Source organism: Misgurnus anguillicaudatus, chromosome 17, assembly GCF_027580225.2.
Source record: "Misgurnus anguillicaudatus chromosome 17, ASM2758022v2, whole genome shotgun sequence".
Classification (NCBI taxonomy): Eukaryota; Metazoa; Chordata; class Actinopteri; order Cypriniformes; family Cobitidae; genus Misgurnus; species Misgurnus anguillicaudatus.
Window position 1 is genome coordinate 21454066 of NC_073353.2, and position 24323 is coordinate 21478388.

Sequence of the window (24323 nt, forward strand, 5' to 3'; positions counted from 1 at the left end):
CATCAATCAGAGTCAACATTACAGTGCATTGACATCAAACCCCCGCTGCTCTTTCATCAGAACATGATGAGCATCTCTCCAGAGGAAACCATCACACACTGTGTGTGCCACTCTTTATGTGTCTGTGCTGTTTTTATCAGATGATTTCTGATGGACCACCTTTTATATGAAAATAACTTTTTAGGTTTATTGAATTTGGATGTTGACTGCCCATGCAAAGTCATTAAACCCCTTGAAGCATTTGTGACATTGTTTTCTAATTGTAACAGTATCTTAAAAAAGTGCATGTAAGGATCCAGAATATAAAGAATATATAAACTTTTTAGATGCTGAGACTTAAGCAAGAAGTATGTTCTTGTAACTGAGATACTAGACACAACACAGATGCATATGCCTTTGATCAAACAGTATGAGGACATACAGTATTCGTCATTCAAATGAGCCCCATTTTATTTCTGTATAAAGCTCCATGCCTGACAGACATGTGACAAAGGAATATTATCAAATGAAAATGAGGTTGGAGGTAGCTAAATGGAAAAGGAATGGAGTGCTGTCTTCTGTGCTGAGCGTAGCAATGGCATTTCATGGTGTCTGAATTCATATTGCTCTTTTAGTGATGATCTGTGACAGATGCAATTTGTCACCAAGAAATAATTGAATAATTAAAACAGTATTGTTGACAAAAGGCACAGTTGAACTTCTCACTTTTCTACTTGTGCTACAGACTGGCATACTTAAAGGAAACTTATCATATGGCTGTCTGCATTTTAAATGAAATGACTTATGTATTCCTAAATTATTTCCTCAATGAAAAATTAAGGGATTTGAGAAGTGAGCCTGTTTTGATTGAAGAGTGGTTTAGGAATTTGAGAAATTGTGTTACTTGTGTTAAATCACTTATTAGCTTATTCTAATAATATCAAAAATATAAAAAGTATCCAGTTTCTTATAATTGAAAGGTGCAGTCATTGAAATAAAGCCATTTGTCACATTTAAATAAATTATCAGTATGATTGATATCATTTTATACCATCAATAAAGGATCCCACTAATGCACTCAATAATGAATAAAACATGAAAAACACGCAATAGTCATCAATTGAATTGAACATGTACTGTAGGTATTCAGTCCAAATTGTACTTTTTCTTTAATGTTTCAGTCATTCCACTAGAGGGAGCAATTTCACAACGGACTGACTGACAGTAGACTCTGAACTCTCACAGTTTCGCTTTATTAATAAACCGTAAGTTTTTAGTAGCTTAAACTATACAGTTATACGATTGTATTACTTTAAACTAAGTTTGTGTCGTTATAGCTATTTTGATTTGTTAGTTCGAGAAGGTGTTAAGGGGTATACTAACAATTCCGCGTTTTCTTGGTCTTATATCCTTCAGTATCTAAATAACATTTTAGAAATAATACAGAGCAATGTAAACATAACCCAGTTGAATATTTTTAATATATCGACTGTTTAGAAGCCATATCCGCTTTGGTTCTCCTGGTGACGTATATGTCAGGATGGCCGAGCGGTCTAAGGCGCCAGACTCAAGGTTCATACCTTCCTGTGAAACGGGGTTTCTGGTCTCCGAATGGAGGCGTGGGTTCGAATCCCACTTCTGACAGCAACTTTTTCTCTAAATCCATGGATGTGATTGAGATTTAATTAAACGTTACAACGTAAAAAAGATTACAGATTTATTTTTGGAAATAAAAAATTGTAGAAAAACATTTAAGCTCAGTAAGCCCAGAATTAGTGATTTTCTCAGGAATTATACTTTTAGCTTCTGCTATTCAATAAAAATAAAACATCATCAGCTCTAATTACACATACAACTCAATACATGATGTCATTCCAGTATTCTAATGAGTAATTTAACAGTTAAACAACAATACACACCTAAAATTGTCCATATAGCTTACAAATGCTGCATTCAATTGAGGTTTTATTTCAATTTATGGCTTCCTGGAGCGTTTTTCTTTTCTGTAGTCGGGCACATTTGGGACACACTTCATCACGGAAACATGACATGTGGAAACAGGTTCTGCAATCTTAAAAGCACAACATCTAACTGTCATTATATGTAATAGCCTACATTTACGGCCATAGATTAACTTACTCTTGTTCTGTATTCATCTTACACTGCCTTTTAAATAAATAAAGCATTTCTAAGTAGCTCAAGAAGGACAAAAAATTGCTTTAGAAATGTCTCAAGACCAAAGCTTATATTAAACTTAAGCATAATTTTTTTATGTGTTGAGGGAAATGTGTGCTGATGTCTGACCTTGGCAACGGGTGCAGGTGTCTTTTTGAAAAGGGAAAAGCACTTCCTTCCTGTGACAGAACTCGCAGATAAAACCTTTTGCCTGACACAGCTGAAGAACATAAGAGAAAGAGGCTGTTATGCCCTGTGCATAAACAATTGACAGAGAGAATATTTTGGGGGATCCGAAGGTGTACAGCAGTTTCTGCCTACATGTATGTATCTTCTAATAAAATTTATTTTGTTTTCTCACTGAAGTGCTCTAGTGGGACCTGCATATATTGTTATATGCTATACACAAATAAGAGCCAAAGACATTCTATAACACAAAACAGCAGTTCAGTGTGACCAGTTAATTCCTATACCTGTCATCTTAAAGGGATAGTTCACCCAAAAAATAAAGTTCTGTTATCATTTACTCACTCTTTTGTTGTTACAAACCTGTGTAAGTTTCTTTGTTCTAATGAACATGAAGGAAGATATTTTAAGGAATGTTTGTAACAAAACCAATTTGAAGCCCCATTCACTTTAATAGTATTCTTTTTACTATGCAAGTTAGTGGCGCTTCTGATCGGGTTGGTTACAAACATTCCTCAAAATATCTTCCTGCATGTTCATCAGAACAAATATTTGTATACAGGTTTGTAACAACACGACGGTGAGTAAATGATGACAAAATTGTCATTTTTTGGTGAACTATCCCTTTAAGAGAAAACATACACTCACCTAAAGGATTATTAGGAACACCTGTTCAATATCTCATTAATGCAATTATCAAATCAAACAATCACATGGCAGTTGCTTCAATGCATTTAGGGGTGTGGTCCTGGTCAAGACAATCTCCTGAACTCCAAACTGAATGTCAGAATGGAAAAGAAAGGTGATTTAAAGCAACACTAAAGAGTTTTTGCTCTTTGCTGCCCCTACAGGTTGGAAGCGGAATTGTCCATTTCCACTGTCGTAAATAATTTAGCCTACTGCAGCAAAGCTGGCTCTGATTGGATTGTAGGTCTGCCGTAAAGCAAGTTTTTGTAGTTTTCACTCGATCTACAGGACCGCGACCCGACGGTTGGAAACTTCTTTAGTGGGCTGCAAAGCGAATGTGAAAGTTTCCAAAACGTTTCCAAAAATAACGTTTTGGAAACGTTATTTTAAGGTAAAAAAAACTCTTTGGTGTTGCTTCAAGCAATGTTGAGCGTGGCATGGTTGTTAGTGCCGACTGATTCAAGCTGATAGAAGAGCAACTGAAATAACCACTCGTTACAACCGAGGTATGCAGCAAAGCATTTGTGAAGCCACAACACACACAACCTTGAGGTGGATTTGCTACAACAGCAGAAGACCCCACCGGGTACCACTCATCTATACTACAAATAGGAAAAAGAGGGAGTTAAAGACTACTAAAAAGTTGCCTGATATGATGAGTCTCGATTTCTGTTGAGACATTCAGATGGTTTAGTCAGAATTTGGCGTAAACAGAATGAGAACATGGATCCATCATGTCTTGTTACCACTGTGCAGGCTGCTGGTGGTGGTGTAATGGTGTTGGGGATGTTTTCTTGGCACACTTTAGGCCCCTTAGTACCAATTGGGCATCGTTTAAATGCCACGGCCTACCTGAGCATTGTTTCTGACCATGTCCATCCCTTTATGACAACCATGTACCCATCCTCTGATGGCTACCTCCAGCAGGATAATGCGTAACGGGTTTCTTGAACATGACAATGAGTTCACTGTACTAAAATGGCCCCCACAGTCACCAGATCTCAACCCAATAGAGCATCTTTGGGATGTGGTGGAACGGGGGCTTCGTGCCCTGGATGTGCATCCCTCAAATCTCCATCAACAGCAAGATGCTATCCTATCAATATGGGCCAACATTTCTAAAGAATGCTTTCAGCACCTTGTTGAATCAATGCCACATGGAATTAAGGCAGTTCTGAAGGGGAAAGGGGGTCAAACACGGTATTAGTATGGTTTTCCTAATAATCCTTTAGGTGAGTGTATAATCATACAACCCTGTAGGAACCTACTGTTATAATTACAAATAAAGTATCTATTTTAATAATGACTCAGGTAGACAGACCTCACAAATGTCTATGTGTGCAGTTGCAGACTGAAAAATGGCTTTGGCTGTGATATAGAGCTGACCCTTCTTCAACCTGATGAAGTCATCCATAGAGAAAAGGTGGAGTTCCTGCATCAGGTGAGCAGGCAACTGTTCAAACTCAGCAAGCACTCTGTCACAGAAAAACAGATGTCAAAAATTACAAACCTCCGAAACCTGTCTAAAAATACTGAACACTACATTCATGATTCATGATTGTTTTAAGCCTGTAAAAATGTCATTAAATGATAACACTTTACTAAAAATGGGCTATGAAAGAAGAGAAAATCACCCAGCTGATAGTCTGCATGTGCTTAGAAGCTTTTTGGTTGATATGAGTTGCTCCTGGAGATCCTAAAGCAAGAATAATCACATAATTAATATCATTTCAACAAAACCGTCAGCAACTTCCATCTGATTTTACATAAAGTGCATACAGACAATTCAAGCAAACAGCAGAAAGCATTAAAATGTTGCAGTTATTAAACATACTATGATGTGATGTGATATGATTTTAGGATATTTTTGAAGGCTTTCACTATGTGATAGGTGGGGTACATATTTGTACCATTTTTTCTAATTGTGTATGATGTGATGTGATATAGTATTATATTTTTATTTTACATAATAACAGTTTTACAAACAGACAATTATATAGCTTATTGTTTCATTATATTTTACCATTTTATTTACTATGTTTACAATTTCGAGGTGTGAGAACCAGAAGGGCGTGGTGACATTTTGGTTGAAAGGGAGATAGTGTCAAGATAAATTTATAGACACTTACGCCCTTATGGTTCTCACTCCTCGGACTGTGAAACATTGCTAAAATTTTTACTAAATGCTCTTTGATTTCAAAGCATAATAATCCACATGAGTCTTGTGAATTTCAGGGATTTAAAAATGATGGAGGGACCAGATTATAAAACTATCCATTTTATAACAATCATAACAATTAGGAAGTTCATGGACATTGTGAAAAGGAAAGACCTCCTAATATTAGCACAACGCTTACAGTACATCGAACAAAAGCTGTTTATTGTCTAGTGATTGTTATCAATCACATCCTGCACAAATTAATAGCGATATAATCATATTGTGCCATGGCAGAATGAAACACTCACTCTGAATCGCTGTAACTCTTTGGCCTGGTTGTAAAGGTTCTTTCCCACACTTGGGAGTTTGAAAATGGGTTGCTGCCATATGGAGTCAAGTAACTGTCTGGAGAAATGGCAGACTGGATACCGTGCAAAATCCCAGTTCCACAGAACCCGACCCGGAATCACTGATTCCTCACCACTGTGGCAACCATCACAGAAGTATTTGCCCAGGTAGTCACAATATCGCAGTTTTTTTGTATACCCTTGGGAGAGAGGAGCAGTCAGGGTTTAATGAATGAGGGGGGAAGTAGAGATGTTCATCTGTGAAGGACATGGTGCATTATTACTCACTAGGCTCTACTTCAGTGCCACAGCCTGCACACAGGAAGTGTTGGGAAACAATGACATCACTGCGTCTGAAAAAACGTAACATAATCACACTGTAATTGCCAAGCTTACATCAACTCCAAATAGCCAGAACTTGTGGCTTTTTCTGGGGAAAGATTGATTGCTTGATTGCTCACAATTAATTTTAATTCTTCATGCAATGTGTAGAATGCATATGAAAACATTTTTAAGGGGATTCAACAAAAATGTTATTATCTCAGCATATAAGTACAACCGCTTATACCTAAGGTTAGTAAAAAAGGTTAAAGGCAGGATAGGCAGGAATTATCTAAAAAAGTTTTTTCCAAATTTGTTTAAACTGTCTTTATATTAGTAAAATGTAAGTACTCTAAAAAAGAGAGTATAAAACTTGAGTGTCTGTAGACCTCTCACGACCTCTGTATGTGTGAGCAGCACGTGGGAGTAGTGATGGGGATGAGACCGCCTATGCCGAGTCCTAGTCAAGACCGAGTCTTTCAAGGGTCGAGACGAGTCGAGATCGAGTCCGTAGCCGTTTCTCAATGGCTGTGTCCCAATTCAAAGGCTGCGACCTTCTAAGGACGTATTTTAAGACTGATTGCATCACAGCAGCGCGACTTGAGGCTGGTAAGGACGTCCCAATTCAAAGGATGCTTAGAATGAAGCCTCAAAATGCGTCCTCATTTCTCCGCGATGTTAAGGATAGAACGAATGGATCCTTAACAGCCGAGGATATCCCAAGATTCATTGCGCGCCTGCAACGGCTGCACATAACGGCTGGATATTCTAAAATAAACAATTCAAACCTTCATTTAATAAAAGTGTGTATTTATCAAAACAAGTTTGTCACTGTTTTAGTATTATAAGTTATGTTTTGTGTTAATATTATTATTTTTATGATGCATATATTTCTAAGGTTGATTAATTTAAAATAATTCATGTTGAATAGTTTAATCTACATCAACGTTTCATATTTTCTAAACTAAATTAATATTTTTCTGATTTCATATTTATTTTAATAAGTCAGAAACGTTTCCGCTATGTCCTGCTGACAGGCGCGTGCAGCAGGTGACACCAATTATGGGTCGTCCGAAGGTTAGACCATCTCATTTCAGTTCTCAGGTCCTCCTCAGAGTCCACATTTTGATGACATCATGTAGTGCAGACCTTAGGGACCCTTGATGCCAGTCCATGTGGGTGCACCGGAGTCTTTTGGGACAGACTCGAGTGTCACGCCAAAAATAGGTAGAGAAGTTGCCCGTCAGTGTGAACTCCTCCCTTCCATCATCCCATTGGTCTAATTGCTCTTTCGCAAGGACTTCTGTGTTGGTAAAGTGCGTGAAACCTGCTTCAGTGCGGGCTTTGCCGGAGACCGCATCAAGGGGGCAAAGGAGGCGCTGATGAGCACACTTCGGAGCGTAAAAATGACAGATGGGACATTTTACGGACTCGTAGACTAAGCGAGCACACGCAATTTAAGGCCACGAGACCGAAAGTCCACATGAACTGCGCCATTTGGAACAGGGACGTCGAGTCGAGACCGAGTCCTTTAGGAGTCGAGGCCGAGTCGAGACCAAGACCATAAAAACATGTCAGTTTTCATATTCATGATTTAATATCACCCCAGTTAATAATCACCTGTTAGACCTACAGACTAAGCTAGATTGGGAATTGTTTAGAGGAGCAGTCTTAACATCTTAATATGAACTATGCTTTTACTATCATTAAAAAAATCCCTACCACATGCATCATCTTCTGCCTATTTTTCTAGAGATAAATAAACGGCTCATGGGATTTCATTTTCAAATAATGCCCGTGAACATTGCATTTTATTATTATTCTTTTGTGTTGTATGGATTTTTTATATGAACATTAAAAAAAATGCATTGGCCTCGAGGACTTGGTCTGAAATTACGAGTCCTTCTCCTCCCACTGTGGTCCGAGACCGAGTCAAGACCGAGTCTTTAAAGGAACAAGTCCGAGACGAGTCAGATAAAGCAGAAATTGGTTTCAAGACTAGACTTGAGTACTACATCATTATGTGGGAGCATAACAGAAGTAGACTGAAGCAGCAGTGCCCCAATCAGGTCAGCGCCAAGTCTATGCGGCATCCATACATAATATTGAATACTGATCCACGTGTTCAACTGTGTTGATATGATTGGTTTCATGTTTGTGACATTGGAAACCAAGGCAATTTTAAACAGCGGGACTGATACCAATTTTATTGTGAAAATACTTAGCAATGGTGTGAAAGGCAGGGTCCATGATCTCTGAAAGCCAATGCTGACATTCAAAATCACACGCCCCTACCCCCAGAGTATCTGGACGTTCTTTTGATAGACCCACCCCACACATACGCAACCGAGGCAACGGTGTCGTTAAGTAAACCAGTGGTTCCCAAACTTTTTCAGCATGTGGCCCCCCTTGTGTACGGTGCATTCCTTCCGGCCCCCCAAAGAAAATTTGTGACAAAAAACTGTTCTAAAATTCAACATTTTAATAAAAAAAAACATTAAATTGTACAAAAAAGTTGTGCTTTTGGTTAGTAGCCTTATTTTTTTAGGTTTAATTACACAGAATTCATGATAAATTAATGTATTTCAAAAACACTGTAGTAGAAAAGCACATTACTGCTGATTGGCTACAAGTGTGTTTTGGTAGTCGGCCCGACTCCCTTTTCCAAAGCATATTTCAGAAATCGTGCACTCTGCCTTTAAGTTATAATTTTGCACATGACTTATCTTTTTAAAAACACAACATAGACAACAATAAAAACCTGATTTTCTCCACAATGGGACTTTAAATGTATAGTGTATAGTATGTCATTTGTGACACATGTAGTCTTTCTCACCTGTGTGTTGGTTGGACACAGAAGATGATTTGAAATCTGGGTGGAGCCCAGGTTAATGTTCCTCTCATTCTACTTTTCTGCCTGATCTCTTCAGTTAGACTGATTCTGTCCCCTACTGTCGTGGAGTAGGAGTACTGCATAAGACACACACACAAAAAAAGGTAAAATACAGTAGGTGTGACAAAAATATATCATCTTAACTAAATGTGTTCCCTATGTAATCTCTCTTACTCACTATCTGTAACAGATTATGATCTTATCATATAGAGACGACTATTTCAAATATCCTGTTCTGCAATACTGTACACACCATAGCATACTTGTGTAAAGCAGAAAACAGAGAGGACATGCAGTGGGTACTTTTGTGGCTGCACCTGTGTGTGTTAACTGCATGAATGTGTGTTGATGTTTAACCGCGCTCACTTCCTGTAGAGCTATGTTGAGGTTGTCAGGGTTTTGCAGTTGCTCAGAGGGGAACCACTGCTTCCTGAACTCTGATACCAAGTGATGGGCTAAATCTTCTGCAGAGTGCGGCACGCTGGAGCTCTGAGAGCTGCAAAGCGCAAACAAATCCAAAATTATGTAAATAATGCAACATTTTAAACACAGTTACTTTGTGCAAACAGAATTTGAGTTGTGCATACCCCTGAAATGAAGCCAAGCGATGTCTGTTTAAATATACCTTGGGGGCGCTATCGTCTGGCAGAGATAAAAAAAAAGAGGAAAAAAATATGAGAAAACACTTCCTGTACTGTATGAGGAACATAAAATCAAATTTTAATTTCGAAATTGATTCATTGTCTAAAAATTGCAATTCTGCATAGTGGTGCAAGAGTCTTTTGGTCTAAAAATGTATATTATCTTCTTTTTGTGTAGTGTGCACTGTGCAAATAATTTAGGTTTGACTAAACAAAGTACTATCTGCAGTAGTAACAACTTATTTATGATGAGCTATTAGTTTTAAACAGGCTAGGTCAGCATTTATCTGATTTTTTCATGACCACATCACATGTGGTTGAAACGGGGATTTGTGTTTTCTTCCAATGTTGCACATAATCTGGTTTTACCCTCAAATCCAATGTCAACGGAGGAGAATGAGTCCATCTGTGTAGTGTTGGGTGTTTCATATCTGTCTTGGCCCGGATTTGTGTTTTTGAGCTGTTGCAGACACACAGCCCATTTTACGGCCTCCAGCACTTCGAGCACCATATCCACAACCACAAAATGAGCATTTTCCTACACACTCAAAGACAGACATATGTTGTCACGCAAAAGCATAACCATCATCCACGATCTGCGTAAGAAATACAAATGCATTCATTCACCTGATCCAAATTGTTTCTGTAGAGGTCTGTAGTGGAGTGTACATCAATATATGACCCATGTTTCCTAGCCTGTTCTGAGATTCTTTGATCAGATGCCAGGGGGATGTCAGAGCAGGCTCTTCTTTTTGGTCCTGATTGGAGACCCTTATTTAGTTGAATCCGTAACCTTCTAGAAGCGGCCTCAAACTTGGGGTCACCAGAGGAGTGACTGGGAAGCTGAGTCTCTTGAGAGGCATGTGAAATTTTACCCGTACCAAAGATATTTGTAAGAATTTTAGACTGTCCTATAAAGTCCTTTAAGGAATCGTCAAGGTAACCTGAGATACAGAACGAATCTTTGCTTTGATCTGATAACAAACCTTTGCTGAACATTGATGAAGATTCTTCTAGTTTCTCTGACTGAGTGATTTCATCCAATTGATTTAAATTTGAATTGTTTGATATTACTGTAAGTAATGGAGAGGTGGACAGAACAGATTTATCACAGTCTGGAGGTGTCAAACACAGATTAGATGGAGAGGACTGTTTCTCTGCCTTTAGCTTTGCGCTGCACCTCTTGCGGGATATGACAGGACTGCTCCGGGGCAGGTGGTATTGTTTCTCCGGATCAGGCAGGCAGGCATTAAATTCACACTCGTTCAGTCCACTTTCATTCATGGCATCATCAGTGCTGTCGTAGTGATTTTTATTTAATTCAGAGTTAACTAACCAGCTAACAAAGTGTACCGCTTTGGTGATGCTGCTGCAATTAGCTTTATTTGCCTGGAGGAAGAGAGGAAATAACATTCAAATAATGCTCACAGGAATACAATGGAAAACTTGATTAGATAAATGTTAAAAAGTGAATCCTGGTTATATCTGGTTAACTGTTAACGTTCTAATTGGCTGTTACAGATGAAATTATATAAAAATCATGCAATTTCAACTCAGTAACTGGCTTAAAACGTATCATTACAGAGACATTTGTACATGGTCTGTGTTTCTCAATACTTTTATACAGATGAAAACAAATTATCACTAGAAGAATTTGTGGTATAGGTTATACAAAAACGTTAGAAAATCTAAGAAAAAACTCACCATATCGCATAGGAATTTTTAGAAACGACAAGACAAATCTTGCTTTCGTTAATGATATCTTACGTCTCTAGCGATTTCACTTCCTCAGTCCGTAAATGAGCTCAGAGTTGCATTGCTTTAGAGAAGCAACAGTGTGACACTTGTTTGATTGACGTATTTTTTGTGTCCAATAGGGTAATTGTCTATAATTTATTAACGAAACCAATAGCTTTTATTCGAAATATTTCAAAATAGAAAATAGTATATATATTATCAAATGCATTTAAAATTGTCAGTCAGCCACATTTACATTTTTTTTTCAATGTGCAAAATATTTCGATCCAATTTAGCTTCACACCTTTGTGCAACATGTCTACCTTTACAACGTAATTAATCCAGGACTAGGCCTTAGTTAGACTATATAGGACATTTAAGTATATTTTTTTTACAAACATACCTTACAAAAAACAATGCTACTGTGCATCTTGGGACAAAACAATGGCACTGATATATGTTAAGATATGTCAGTGAAGGATGTTTTTAAATTAAGGCAGCTCAAACATGCATTTTAGTCTGGGACTATGATAAGCTTTGTCCGGGAAACCGCCCCTATTTTATTGCTATTTAATTACGTAAATATTTTAATTTATTTTTGTCGCTAACCGGGCTCCTCTCGAATTTTGGTTCAGACGTTTATTATAGATAAAGAGGACTGGAACCTGAAACTTTAAGTATTAAACGCTCCTACATCTCTGTTTTGTTAACGTGCAGCAGATGTCGCTGTTGTAAAGGCCAGTTCCGCTGTTATTGGCACAAGCTCGGCTCCATAAACAAACTGCGCAGACGCGGTTATGGACAGTGAGATAGCGCACTAGGAAGAAATTCACACGCTGCTGTTGTCACACGCCGACCAGCACATTTCTCTGGGATATAACAATAACAAAACCTTTCCATTTGTACATTTTCCCGTCGGGGCGAATATGGCGACGCTGGGACCGGAGCCCCGTCCCCACTCCCAGCTGCCTTCAGCAGCATTACAGCCGAACCTGAGCGGACTGGGCTCGAACACGAACCTGCCCCTGAACCGGGGCTTAGAGAGAGCTCTGGAGGATGCGGCCAACTCGGGATTTCTGAACCTCAGCACAAGAAAACTGAAGGAATTTCCTCGGACAGCATCTAACTACGACTTGACGGATACCGTTGAAGCAGGTAACGTTAAAGAGAAACGGTGCTCTATTTGTGTGCGCTTTCAGCTCGGATGCGCGCAGAATTGTTGTAAACAGGGACGCCAGTGGAGTGTGGCATTTTGACAGCGTGTAGCCTACTGTACAGTAGATACATTGACATCTGCGTCAGTACACAGAAGACAATTTTATAGAGCTGATGTTGTATACAGGAGAGTGTACGGGCCAGGATGCTACTAAATTTGGATTCATGCTCTACAAACGCCCTACACCGCTTCAGCTTCGAGCATGGACTGTTATGGTAGGCTACAGAAGCAGGGTATTTTATTCAAAATACTACTGAGACAATTTTCCCACATACTGAGTTCCCTTGGAAATCCCATTACAGATATGACAGTATAAAATGTTTCAGTTCCACGTTTGAAGGTGAGCAGATTATAAAAAATGGGTTTAAAGTGAAACAGCTAACTTATGCCGTATTTGAAATCGTAACGTTACACCTGAAGTCCCGTGATCCTCAGACTTTAGTGCTTATGGTTACTCTTTATTGCACAGTGTAAATAATTAACTAACGCCTATTTGGCGTCGTCATTTAAGACACACTGGTAAAGTATGTCAGTATGACCTATTAAAATGAATATAAAATAATAAAGAAACTTGTTTTGATGACGTCGATTTCTGTCTGTAATGTGTCGTCATAACGAGCGGCTGCGGGAAAAGCTGAGCTGACAGGAATGTTCAAGAGCGGGAGATTTGCTTCCGGTCCTCTTGGATTTCTCCATACTCCCTACAGCTGGAAGCAGGAGAGAACAGCTAAAATAGGAAACAGGAAAGGGCAGACCGTGGAAATGGCAAATTCCTAGCATTCTTAAAAGCTCTTTCTGTCTTTTAATGCAAATTGTGTTCGATCCATTATGATATTTATTTGGAGCGTAGAAAGTGAGCCAGTGGTCCAAGAAGAGAAGTGATGATTTCACCAAAGTCAACTTTTCCTCTCAAGGCTCAAATAGCCTTATTAGCATGGTTAAAAGTACCTTTTCTGTGTCATCTGTCTATAAAAGAAGGAAATGAGAATGCTAATAGAAAAGGCAATAAAATACAGAATCCTGTCATTTTGTAAAACTGGTGGCCTTTTATCCTTGTTAGACCTCGCAGCAAGTTTGAACTTGTTGAGGTTCTCCTTGTGTGTGAGTGTGTGGTAGTTTGTTGAATTTGATTCGTCTTTGTGAAATTCCCTAATTTGTTTATAATTTGGGCATGTTTAAAAACGCAATTTTGTGTTCATTTCAGTTTGTGTACAGTCTTGTCTTCTTGTGATAGCCAGGTCTGTCTGTGTCTGCTTGTCTCTTTAATGATATGTGATTGGGACTTTTCTTAGTTTAGGGTCTGTCACTGTTTCCAGGTATTTTTCTCTCTGTTTAAAATGTTTGAACTGGTACAAAGGGTCACAAGAAGTGACTAGTTGTTAGAGTACAGTGCAACACTAGATCTGGTTCAAATGCTCTATGCTGAACTGAATTTCAGCTGCTATTTAATCCACAGTTGATAAGAATTCCTCAGAAGTTGTTCCTGTTTTCCTTCTACTTTCCTTTTGACTCAAGGTATTTCAAGTTGAGACATGTTGGCCTTTATACAAACAGGCCTTTTCTCTCTGTCTTGCTCTTTCTCCAACGTCTCGTGGGAAGAGCGTCTCGCAGCATTTTACTGGTTTTGTGGTCTTAGGTATTTTCCACTGCGAAAAAAACCTCTCGTGTAATTGTATTTATAGTCTTAAGCTCCTAATGTCATCCATTAACTGAATAGAGGTTGCACCAACCTGCAAGTCTTGACCTTAGACTCATATGGGTGCTTTCCCAGACAGGGTTTAAGTGTAGTCTCAAACTAAAATATACACTCACCTAAAGGATTATAAGGAACACCATACTTATACTGTGTTTGACCCCATTTCGCCTTCAGCACTGCCTTAATTCTAAGTGGCATTGATTCAACAAGGTGCTGAAAGCATTCTTTAGAAATGTTGGCCCATATTGATTGGATAGCATCTTGCAGTTGATGGAGGTTTGTGGGATGCACATCCAGGGCACGAAGCTTTTGTTCCACTACATCCCAAAGATGCTCTATTGAGTTGAGATCTGGTGACTGTGGGGGCCATTTTAGTACAGCGAACTCATTGTCATGTTCAAGAAACCAATTTGAAATGATTCGAGCTTTGTAACATGGTGCATTATCCTGCTGGAAGTAGCCATCAAAGGATGGTTACATGGTGGTCATAAAGGGATGGACATGGTCAGAAACAATGCTCAGGTAGGCCGTGACATTTAAACGATGCCCAATTGGCACTAAGGGGCCTAAAGTGTGCCAAGAAAACATCCCCTACACCATTACACCACCAGCACCAGCCTGCACAGTGGTAACAAGGCATGATGGATCCATGTTCTCATTCTGTTTACGGCAAATTCTGACTCTACCATCTGAATGTCTCAACAGAAATCAAGACTCATCAGACCAGAGAACATTTTTCCAGTCTTTAACTGTCCAATTTTGTTGAGCTTGTGCAAATTGTAGCCTCTTTTTCCTATTTGTTGTGGAGATGAGTGGAACCCGGTGGGGTCTTTTGCTGTTGTAGCCCATCCACCGCAAGGTTGTGCGTGTTGTGGCTTCACAAATGCTTTGCTGCATACCTCGGTTGTAACGAGTGGTTATTTTAGTCAAAGTTGCTCTTCTATCAGCTTGAATCATTCGGCCGATTCTCCTCTGACCTCTAGCATCAACAAGGCAATCTTTGTAAACCCTAGAAATGGTTGTGCATGAAAATCCCAGTAACTGAGCAGATTGTGAAATTCTCAGACTGGCCCATCTGGCACAAAAAACCATGCCACGCTCAAAATTGCTTAAATCACCTTTCTTTCCCATTCTGACATTTAGTTTGGAGTTCAGGAGATTGTCTTTACCAGGACCACACCCCTAAATGCATTGAAGCAACTGCCATGTGATTGGTTGATTAGATAATTGCAGTAATGAGAAATTGAACAGGTCTTCCTATCAATCCTTTAGGTGAGTGTATGTTTGAGCTGTCTTAACTGAAAACACTCACATATCTTACAATATATAATCATTTTGTTGTCTCAAGATGCACACTACAAATGTTTTTTAAGGTATGTTTATAAAAACTACCTAAATTACCAGGATTAATCTAAACCCTGTCTGGGAAACCGACCCATACCAACACTAAACTGAAGAAAGCAGAAATGTGTGCTATGTACTGTAGCAGAACTGGTAGTGAAATTAGAGTTTTCCGAAAATGGTCATCATATCAAGATGGTTCCTATAAATATTCCACACCCCCCCCCAATTTTTTTTAGATACAGTTGCTAATGATATTCTAAACATATGACTGGCAGAAGACTTACATTTGTTTTGTCAATTGTCAAGCTTATATATAAGCGTATAACCTATTAGCCATAAGGTTCTCAGCACTTTACTCTCGTTGGTTAACACAAGTAAATGGATCCGTTCTGTGCTTGATTACAGCGTGTGGTGTGCAGCACAGTCCCATGATGTCATGCAGTTTCGTCTGTTCCTGTTGCTTTTAGCTCGCATAACAATACTGTGCTGTGAAGCATGCAAAGCGACGTGTGTGATCCAGATCAAGAATCTAGAGAGAGGGAAGTTAAATGCATTTTTATGTTCTCCGTTACGTAATGGATGACATGCTACAAACATTCACAGCCCTGTATGTACACCCACATGCACTCACTGCCTGTGACCTGTACCTCAACCCTCTTGTAAGAAATGAGAGATGCTCTTTTGAACTTGCTTCCAACGTGAAGATGCACACTCTCTTTCTCTCTCTCGCTCTCTCTCTCTCTCTCCCCCTCTTTGCTCACACACCTCCTACTTCTATCTGCAATGCAACCCACACAAGTACATCTAATAGTCATGCACATCAGCTCAAACATACACACAAGGTTTTTTGATCAGGCTACGTATTTAGGTTTAAATCTGGAAACCTAAATACCTAGCCTGTTCAAAAAAGCCGGGGGAAGATACTAAAGTGGAAAACACTAACAAAACAAAACCTTTTCCACATGACAGCGTTTTCATAAATGTGGGCATGCAAGCACTAATCTTTTCTCTGACAAACACTGAGTCATGCGTTTTGTTGTAGACGCTGGTCAGGGTTTAATTTCAGTGCGACCACTGTTAATGAGGATTATAATATAGATAAGAGGTGGTCTTTAATTTGAAACCAAATAACTTATTTTTTTTCTGTGGTAGTCGCATGCAGAATGCCTGGGTGGATGGTGCCTTGCAGGGTTGTTTAACGCTTAGTTAAGAAAATTATGAAATACAGTCACACACACATTCAAACATGCCAAATTTAGGAGAGTGCTGCTTATCTCTAAGCAACACCATTTGATTTTGGATAAATCTTATGCATTACAGAATATGCATTACCCCAGCCTTTCAGAATGTTTGCTAATAGACCAAAACAAGATATGGGAGAGCATAGTTAGCATGCAAAAAGTTTATTGTAACTTTCCAGAAGGGTGTGTAAGGCTGTTTACATTGTCCTTTAATTACATTACTTTAAAACTCTTACATATTAAAAGTAGTTTATTACTCTATACACTCTAAGAATGAATGTGTTAAAAACAACACGTTATTGTTGATTCTGGGTCAACACACTAAATGCGTTGTCCAAGAATCCACCCAAATCTGTGTTATTATTGAAACAACACATTTTGTTACTTTTAACACAACTTGTGCTATTTTAACACAAAACCAACACAAAGTGACACATAATGTGTTAAAAGCTTAACATCAAAATATGTGTAAAAAAATGGACACATCCTTTCTAAGAGTGTTTTTTCAGTTTTCATGCTCTCATTCACACCCTAAACTTCCCTAGAACTGTGAATGGAAGTTAAATCATTCAGATCAGTCACTAGAATCTTTAAAGGAATAGTCTACCCTTTCGCCATATTAAACTATGTTATTACCTCAACTTAGACGAATTAATACATATCTATTTTTTTTTCAATGTGTGCACTGTACAGCGCGTCGTGAATGTGTTAGCATTTAGCCCAGACCCATTCATTCCTATGGTACCCAACAGGGAAGCCACCAAACACTTCCATGTTTTCCTTATTTAAAGACGTAAAGGAGTTATAAGTATGGTGCCACAAAATACAACTTTTTTTGGTACCATAGGAATGAATGGGGCTGGGCTGGATGCTAGCACATTCATAGCGCGCTGTGCAGTGCACGCATTGAAAAAAGATAAGTATGTATTAATTCGTCTAGGTTGAGGTAATAAGTTTAACATGGCAAAAGTGTAGACTATTCCTTTAATTTTGGAAATTTCTAAAGAGGGATGTGTTATTAATTTAGTTATTTGTGTTCTGAGGGTTTTTTAACCTGCTAAACATTGCTAAACAACATTGGCCCTGTCCCAAATGGCACACTGTGGACTTATGGACTTCCTCAGAGTCCACACTTTGATGATTTCATGGTATGCAGACCTTAGGGAACCTTGATGCGAGTCCACGAGGGTGCACTGGAGTCGTATTTTGGGACAGACTCGAGGGCCACGCCGGAAATAGGAAGAATAGTTGCCCATCAGTGTGAACTCCTTCCTTCTGTCGTCTGATCTGATTGCTCTTTCACAAGGACTTCTGGGTTGGTAAAGTGCGTAAAGCGTGCTGCAGTGTGGACTTCACCGAAGACTGCATCAAGGGTACAAAGGGGGCGCTGAGCAGCACACTTCGGAATGAAAAAATGACAGATGGGACACCCTACGGACTTGTAGACTAAGCGAGCATGCGCAATTTAAAGCCACGAGACCGAAAGTCCACATGAAGTGCGCTATTTGGGACAGGGCCATTGTAGTTCTCTTAATACCTTACACCAGTCCTTCCCAATCCTGGTCCTCAAGTACCCCCTCCCAGGAAGTTTGAGATGTCTCCTTATTTAAAACACCTGATTCAACCCATCAGCCTCCTTCCAGAATGGTTTACAAGCTGACGAGTTAAATCAGAGTTTCAAATAAGGACACATCTAAAACTTTTTGTGATGGGGTACTCAAGGACCAGGGTAGGGGTGCATCAGTTGTTCGTAAGTTCTTACTTAAACTGGGAATTAAAGTCCAAACTAGAGGCTTAGTAACTACTTGCGAGTTTATAACTAACTTTTTACTTTATGCGGTTGCACAATTTGTTCTTAAGGCAGAACGTAGCTATAGGTTGTGTAATGTGTTGTCGCATAGAATGATGTCTATTTTCTTAACCCAATCACAAGCCTTCTAATAAATAAACAGGAAATAGTCTGAACAGCACGTAATTTCAAACTTATTCTTGACTGGCCTAAACTGAAAGTTAAAAAGACATTAAAGTAAATGTTATCAAACTCAAAAAATTACACTTTTAATTGAAAATATCTATCTCACACATGGAGGAGAAAATAAACAGGAAGAAAATTTTCAGTGAGAGGACAGAGGCTTCCGTAAATATTTAGTTACAACGTATTGTTACATTTAAACTCAGTTTAATGGTGCAATGGAAAAACATTTAGTAGTGCGGAAGTTGTGACTTAGTTCCCATTTACGTCGTAACTAGGCTACATTGTAACTTACGCACAGCTGGTGCAACCGACCCCTGGGGCCTCATTTATAGAAATGCTGCTTAGAAACTTCCTAAATTTGATCTTACGTACATTTCTCTAAAGCGCGCATGTGTTATCCATAAACTGAATGCACACATAGAAAACGTGTACGCCTCACTTTTAGACATGAAATTTATAAATCGCAAATAAGCTTTAAAATGTTTAAATCCTTTTCGAGCAGCAAAATGACTTATATTTCCAAAAACCTGCAGTAATCGGACAAGCAAAAGTGCGTACGCCTGCAAAGACCCTTGCGTGGCGCTAAACACTTTTCCACGTCAAAGACAGTTTTTATAAATATGGACTTTGCCGTGGATGCTTTATAAATGAGTCCCCAGGATTGGGAAACAATGCCTTACATCATGTTGTTGTTTTTTTTTTTGATAAGCAAGAATTCGAGATGAAGCAAGATGGTTCTGAATACACTGGAAAAAAATGCTGCAGTGCTGCGTGCAAGTTTAATCAAATTGGTTATGCAAATCAATTTAACCTACTATTTTAGGTCATCGTATCAACATAAGTTTTTGTTTTACTTTAACTTCATTTGTTTTCACTTTTTTACAGCGTAGGATTGATCGCAGTAGGGCCATTCCAGCTTTATGGATTTGACATTTGCAGTCAAAACTGGTCATACTGTATTATTTTTCAGAGAATGCATTTATTACCAATATAATGAATCATCTTTTTCATAAACCCCTGATGATTGAGTCCAGACACAAGAAAAACAGTCGATACTCATGTTATTTTTTATATAAGGGAAATCTGTGTGCAAAAAAAACATGCGGTATGGATATGACAAAAAAGAACACAAGTTTTTAGTAGACAACATACTTTGTAGCAATTCTGTAATTAAAATGCACAAACCAGAAGCAATAATACCTAACAAATGGAGAAGGGAAGGATTTAATATGAATTTTTGTATAAACGGTTTCATCGGACGCACGTGCGCTGATGCGATACACGTCTGGATCCGAACTTTACTTCCGGTTTCGGTTTTTTAATGGTCTGACTAGTTGCTTAACTGATCTCTTGAACAAATGCCTTTTTGAAAATATTGTTTTCCTTGTTATATAAATAAACTACGTTTAAAGAACTTTGTTGTTATTAATTCTAAGCGGAGTTTACCAAAAGTTACGTGCGGACCGCGACAGCCGCTTGTTTATGTTTCTGAAACCGTCTATACATATGATGAAAAACAACGTTATGGATGTGACATTTTTCTGTTATGGATGTGACAATTCTGAAATTTGCACTTAACTATAAAACATAGTAAAAAATATATTTTTAAAATTATTTTGCATAGATACTTAAACCACCAAATACTTCCATCTGAAAAATCAGCTGGGTTAAAAACTTTGCTTTTCATGATTAGGTTGACATTTTGCATCAAATTTGTCGAGTCTTTGGTGCTGTATGATGATCCTTAAACATGTTGGTCAGAAGGAAGAGTATAGCAGAGAAACTGGACAGATATTGAAATATTGTCATTTTGGTTAAAATTTTGGATTGAAAAGTAATTAGATGTTTGCTGCAGGACTATACTGTACATTTTGCATTTTATAGACTTTTATGAATGGTGACCACTGAACAGTATTTTTTTGTCACCAAAACTGAAACTAAAGTTTTGATTCTTGGCATGATGATGTACTCAGTCAGTTTTTGAGGATTTGTAGGGACATTTTCGGAAATTTTGCATACCAGGAATAGCTGAACAAGTTCACGCTTTCTGGCCACATTTTTCAGTTCTTCTTCAGCCCACTTCTTTTACTTTAGTATTTAAATGTCTTCATAATTACAGTGCTTACAGAACATAGGCCTACATTTAATTGGTTTTTACATTTTTACACATGTATAGGTTTACAATATCTCCTGCTCAGCATCTTAAAGTGCAGGTAAAGTCTACTTGTATTAAAATGTCAGTTTCAGGCATTCTTATATTTGCATAAGTCTCACTTCATATGGGGGTTTGTAGTTTTCTTGACAATGCAGTGCTTTTATGCTTCTCTACCTGCTTAACTGTGACAAACTTAACTCAGGGTTTGTCGATGTTGCTCCTTAAAGCCAGGAATATTAGGATTTTTTCAAGTGGGCTGTATCAGGACAGGTTTTCATGCGTTTGGGAAGGGGTGTGTACATGCGTGTGTGTTTCCCATGTTTCTCCAGAAGGAAATGGCCTTCTCTGCACGTGTTATCATACAATGAGCTGGGGAGGAGACAACATCCTGCCTCTGTCTTACAGAACAAACCTGTGTGTATTATGCACTTATATACATTTAAAAGATATTAAAACATGGGCATCTGGTTATGGTCTGCTTCCAAAACTCCTAATGTTATGCTTTATAATATCCTTCATTAATAATAGAGTGCTTAATAGATCTATAATTTGATGTATATTAAATATGAGTCATCTCTCCTTGCTCTTGCTCTTTGCATAAATCTGTAAACATATTCCTCCTAGATCTGTGTTGTGTTTGCCTGGTAAATGAAAACCTTCTCTGTGATCTACTTTGAAGTGAAGAAGTATACAGGCGCCAGCTGTTTGTGTCCTTGACACTGTGATGATACCCAGATTTAGTGCCCTACATAGACACCCACATAAGAGCTTCATCCAGACACCAAGAATAGGGTCAAAATGTGGTTGTGTGTGTGTATACTGATTAAGATGATATACTTATGATATACATCAGTTCATATGTGTTCTGCACAAGCTATACATTTGGTGATAAATCAAAATAAAATCACAAAAGAGATGTCAATGTAAACTCCACAATTTATTCGCTATAGATTTGATCGCTAAAAAAACTAAAATTAGGTCAGAAATCATGTGGTAGAATAAATCAGACCACTCAGCTGTGGATGTGAAAATGAATCAGGGTCGGTCAGCGAGAAATAGTTTGCTTATTCAACACAACTCAAAGACCTCACACACCAGACATTACAGTGATAGTGGAATGCTGAATGGCAGAAATGCATGTACACAAACACAACTATTACATTACACTTAGAGGTGCATCTGCGCTAATGTGCACACGTGGTAGATGTTGAAATTAGGACCACATGTTTGATTATATACTGTAAATAAATGCTCACACACACGCTGCTGATTATTTCACTGCTTACATTGCAGATGTAACCCGCAGGATGAGGCCACACCCAAAGCACCATAATGACAGACTGGTTTTGCATCCTTTTCCCACTTCAAAGAAACTCTGAGAGCAGAGAAAACAGAATTGTTGAAAGATTAAGGAGTAGGAATAAGAAAGCGATAAGACACAGGATATAATTAGATTATTATACAAACTCTTCACTGTGTTTGTGTCAAGATTTTCCTTATTTGTGGTTATCAGATGTCCCCCATAGATGTTTCCATTGGAAATACCAACATTGTAGGGATCTACCATAAAAAATCCCTGAACGTGGGATTGAGGACGTGAGACATCCAGGGACAATAAGGGTTGGGGGTGGGCATTTTTGACCCTGTGGGCCATTAAATATTCACCCAGAAACCATTCAGAATACTAGGAACAGCATGTCAATGTGTTAACCGTATCATATCGTGTGAACACTCAGATATTTGTAATATATAAATATAAATTGAAGCAATGGACCAATGAGATTTTACTGTTGGGGGAGCTTGGGGGGTCCTTGAAATCCTTGAAAGTTTGTGAATCTGAGGGAAAAAATCAAGGTCCTGGGAAGTTTTTGAAAATATACATACATACATACATACAATGACCTTTTAACAGGTCATTGAAAGTGCTTGAATCTATTTTATGCAAGAAGTTTTCTGGAAATAAATCCATAATATTCCCTGTGTAGTGTAGAATAATATCTAAAAAATTGTAGACTTTTTAAGCACACGTGCTAAACTGTTTGCCTGTTGATTTATACCAAAATGCTTTTTTCCATAGTTGTGTTTGACACATAAAAAAGAAGGGAACGAGGCGCTGCGTCTCCTTTGCCATATTTCCTTTGGCAATATTTCAGATAGCGCTATACTTCCTGGCTCTTGTGTTACCCTGTCTTTGTCGTTAAGCCTCACCATTGGTTGAACTTGATATAAACATTCAGACGCACTTACCCTTGGAGGCGTCCCCAAAGTGTCACCGCAGTGACACGGCGCGAGAGTCCTTGAAAGAGAACTGTAACAATGTATCTTTAAAGGTAACACAATGTAACCTTGCTCTCACTTAAAACGTATCCCCACATTTAGTCCTTGAATTTGAGGGTATTAGACCTGGAAAGTCCTTGAAAGATCCTTGAATTTGAAGTTAACTAAGCACCACCAAATGGAAATCAAGTGGCCAGCAAAATGTCCTCACACTTAACTGGTTAAGACAACCAGATAGAAGCTATACTTTAAGACACATGTTTATTTAAAGAGTAACTAAACCCTAAACCAACTTTTTTTAGTTAATGATCTGTAAGAATGATGCTTTATTAGTGCTGTTCATTGATTTTAGTACGCTTTTTGACATTAAGATATAAAGTGTTTCAATACTGCAATATATGGTGTAAAAACGTCTGAGTGCTGCCCTCTTCAGGTTGAACGGTGGCTACTGCAGTTGAATTTTCCTATTGGATGTTGGGTCCAAAAAATGACTCTTGACGTAAGCAGGTTCAAGCTCACCACGCCCTTGTTGCGATCTCACCACACACTTGGTACGAGCTTAGTTCATCCCATCTATCTCCGTTGGGATCTGCCCACTTTTCTTGGATTTTTCAAATATTGCCAGTGGGTGGAGTTTCGCTTTAAAGGTAGTTAAATACATAATTAATCTTGACTTGTTAGTCTTGTTTATTTCCCTATACTTCAGGATCATCCTGAGATGTCCTCATCTGGATAAACAATTCATGAATAAATTAGAGTTTCTTCTTTTTGTGTGTGTACATGCTAATCTACACATTGGGGCACGTACTGTATGTCCCCAGAAGTGAGTTAAACCCAAAAGAATGTCTCTTTCAGGACATGGCATATGCTCATTTGGAAATTGGTTAGGGTCGTTGTGTGGGTTAGTCTCTAATAAGTGGCTGTTTAAAAAACTGAAGTTTTAGCACTGGTATAGAATGTCACCATGTAGATAGCAATGTAAACATGTGTTTATGTGCACTTTTGTCAGGAAGAGTTTGATAATCCCTGCCATCTGTGTCATATTGTTGCTCAGTGTTTACTGACAATGATACAAACAGTTTCCCTATCAACCACTATACTGTTACCATCCAGCAGAACAGAGATAGAGATAGAGATCAAGGCCGCTTAGTTGCCCACAACAATATTTTTTAAATATTTTAAGTTATCTTAAGGCCTCCTTGGAAATCTGCTGAGGTCCCCTGTGGGCCCCGGCCCTCTGGTTGGGAAACACTGACAAAAAGTAACAAAATCATCAGGAGTCTTTTGGAAGGTTT

The 24323-nt window shown here is 38.5% G+C and overlaps 2 protein-coding genes and 1 non-coding gene across 12 annotated transcripts in view; 2 read left to right on the plus strand and 1 right to left on the minus strand.

Moving 5' to 3' along the window:
- The first annotated feature begins 1513 nt into the window (after positions 1 to 1513).
- Positions 1514 to 1623, plus strand: trnal-caa (transfer RNA leucine (anticodon CAA)). Its single transcript has 2 exons — positions 1514 to 1551; positions 1578 to 1623. It is a non-coding gene; the product is annotated as a tRNA-Leu (tRNA).
- A 60-nt stretch (positions 1624 to 1683) lies between these two features.
- Positions 1684 to 11243, minus strand: rubcnl (rubicon like autophagy enhancer). 2 transcript variants are annotated; one of them, XM_055216493.2, is made up of 12 exons: positions 11092 to 11243; positions 10015 to 10776; positions 9757 to 9925; positions 9334 to 9388; positions 9113 to 9242; positions 8690 to 8823; positions 5821 to 5885; positions 5494 to 5732; positions 4662 to 4723; positions 4349 to 4502; positions 2284 to 2374; positions 1684 to 2050 (listed from the first exon to the last, which is right to left on the minus strand). In XM_055216493.2, the coding sequence occupies exons 1-12, from the start codon at positions 11092 to 11094 to the stop codon at positions 1950 to 1952; spliced, it is 1965 nt and encodes a 654-aa protein (XP_055072468.2). In that variant the 5' UTR covers positions 11095 to 11243; the 3' UTR covers positions 1684 to 1949. The 2 variants fall into 2 exon arrangements, with proteins under 2 accessions (XP_055072468.2, XP_055072469.2); XM_055216494.2 differs by lacking the exon at positions 11092 to 11243 and having other exon boundaries at positions 9757 to 9932; positions 10015 to 10151.
- A 645-nt stretch (positions 11244 to 11888) lies between these two features.
- lrch1 (leucine-rich repeats and calponin homology (CH) domain containing 1) overlaps positions 11889 to 24323 on the plus strand; it is a 70789-nt gene continuing 58354 nt past the window's right edge. The window contains exon 1 of one of the 9 annotated variants that reach the window (XM_073855165.1): positions 11889 to 12279. In XM_073855165.1, coding sequence (XP_073711266.1) covers positions 12051 to 12279 — 229 coding nt within the window. In that variant the 5' untranslated portion in view covers positions 11889 to 12050. The remainder of the gene's footprint in view (positions 12280 to 24323) is intronic. The other 8 variants (XM_055215713.2, XM_055215712.2, XM_073855166.1 and 5 more) reach the window with 8 other exon arrangements.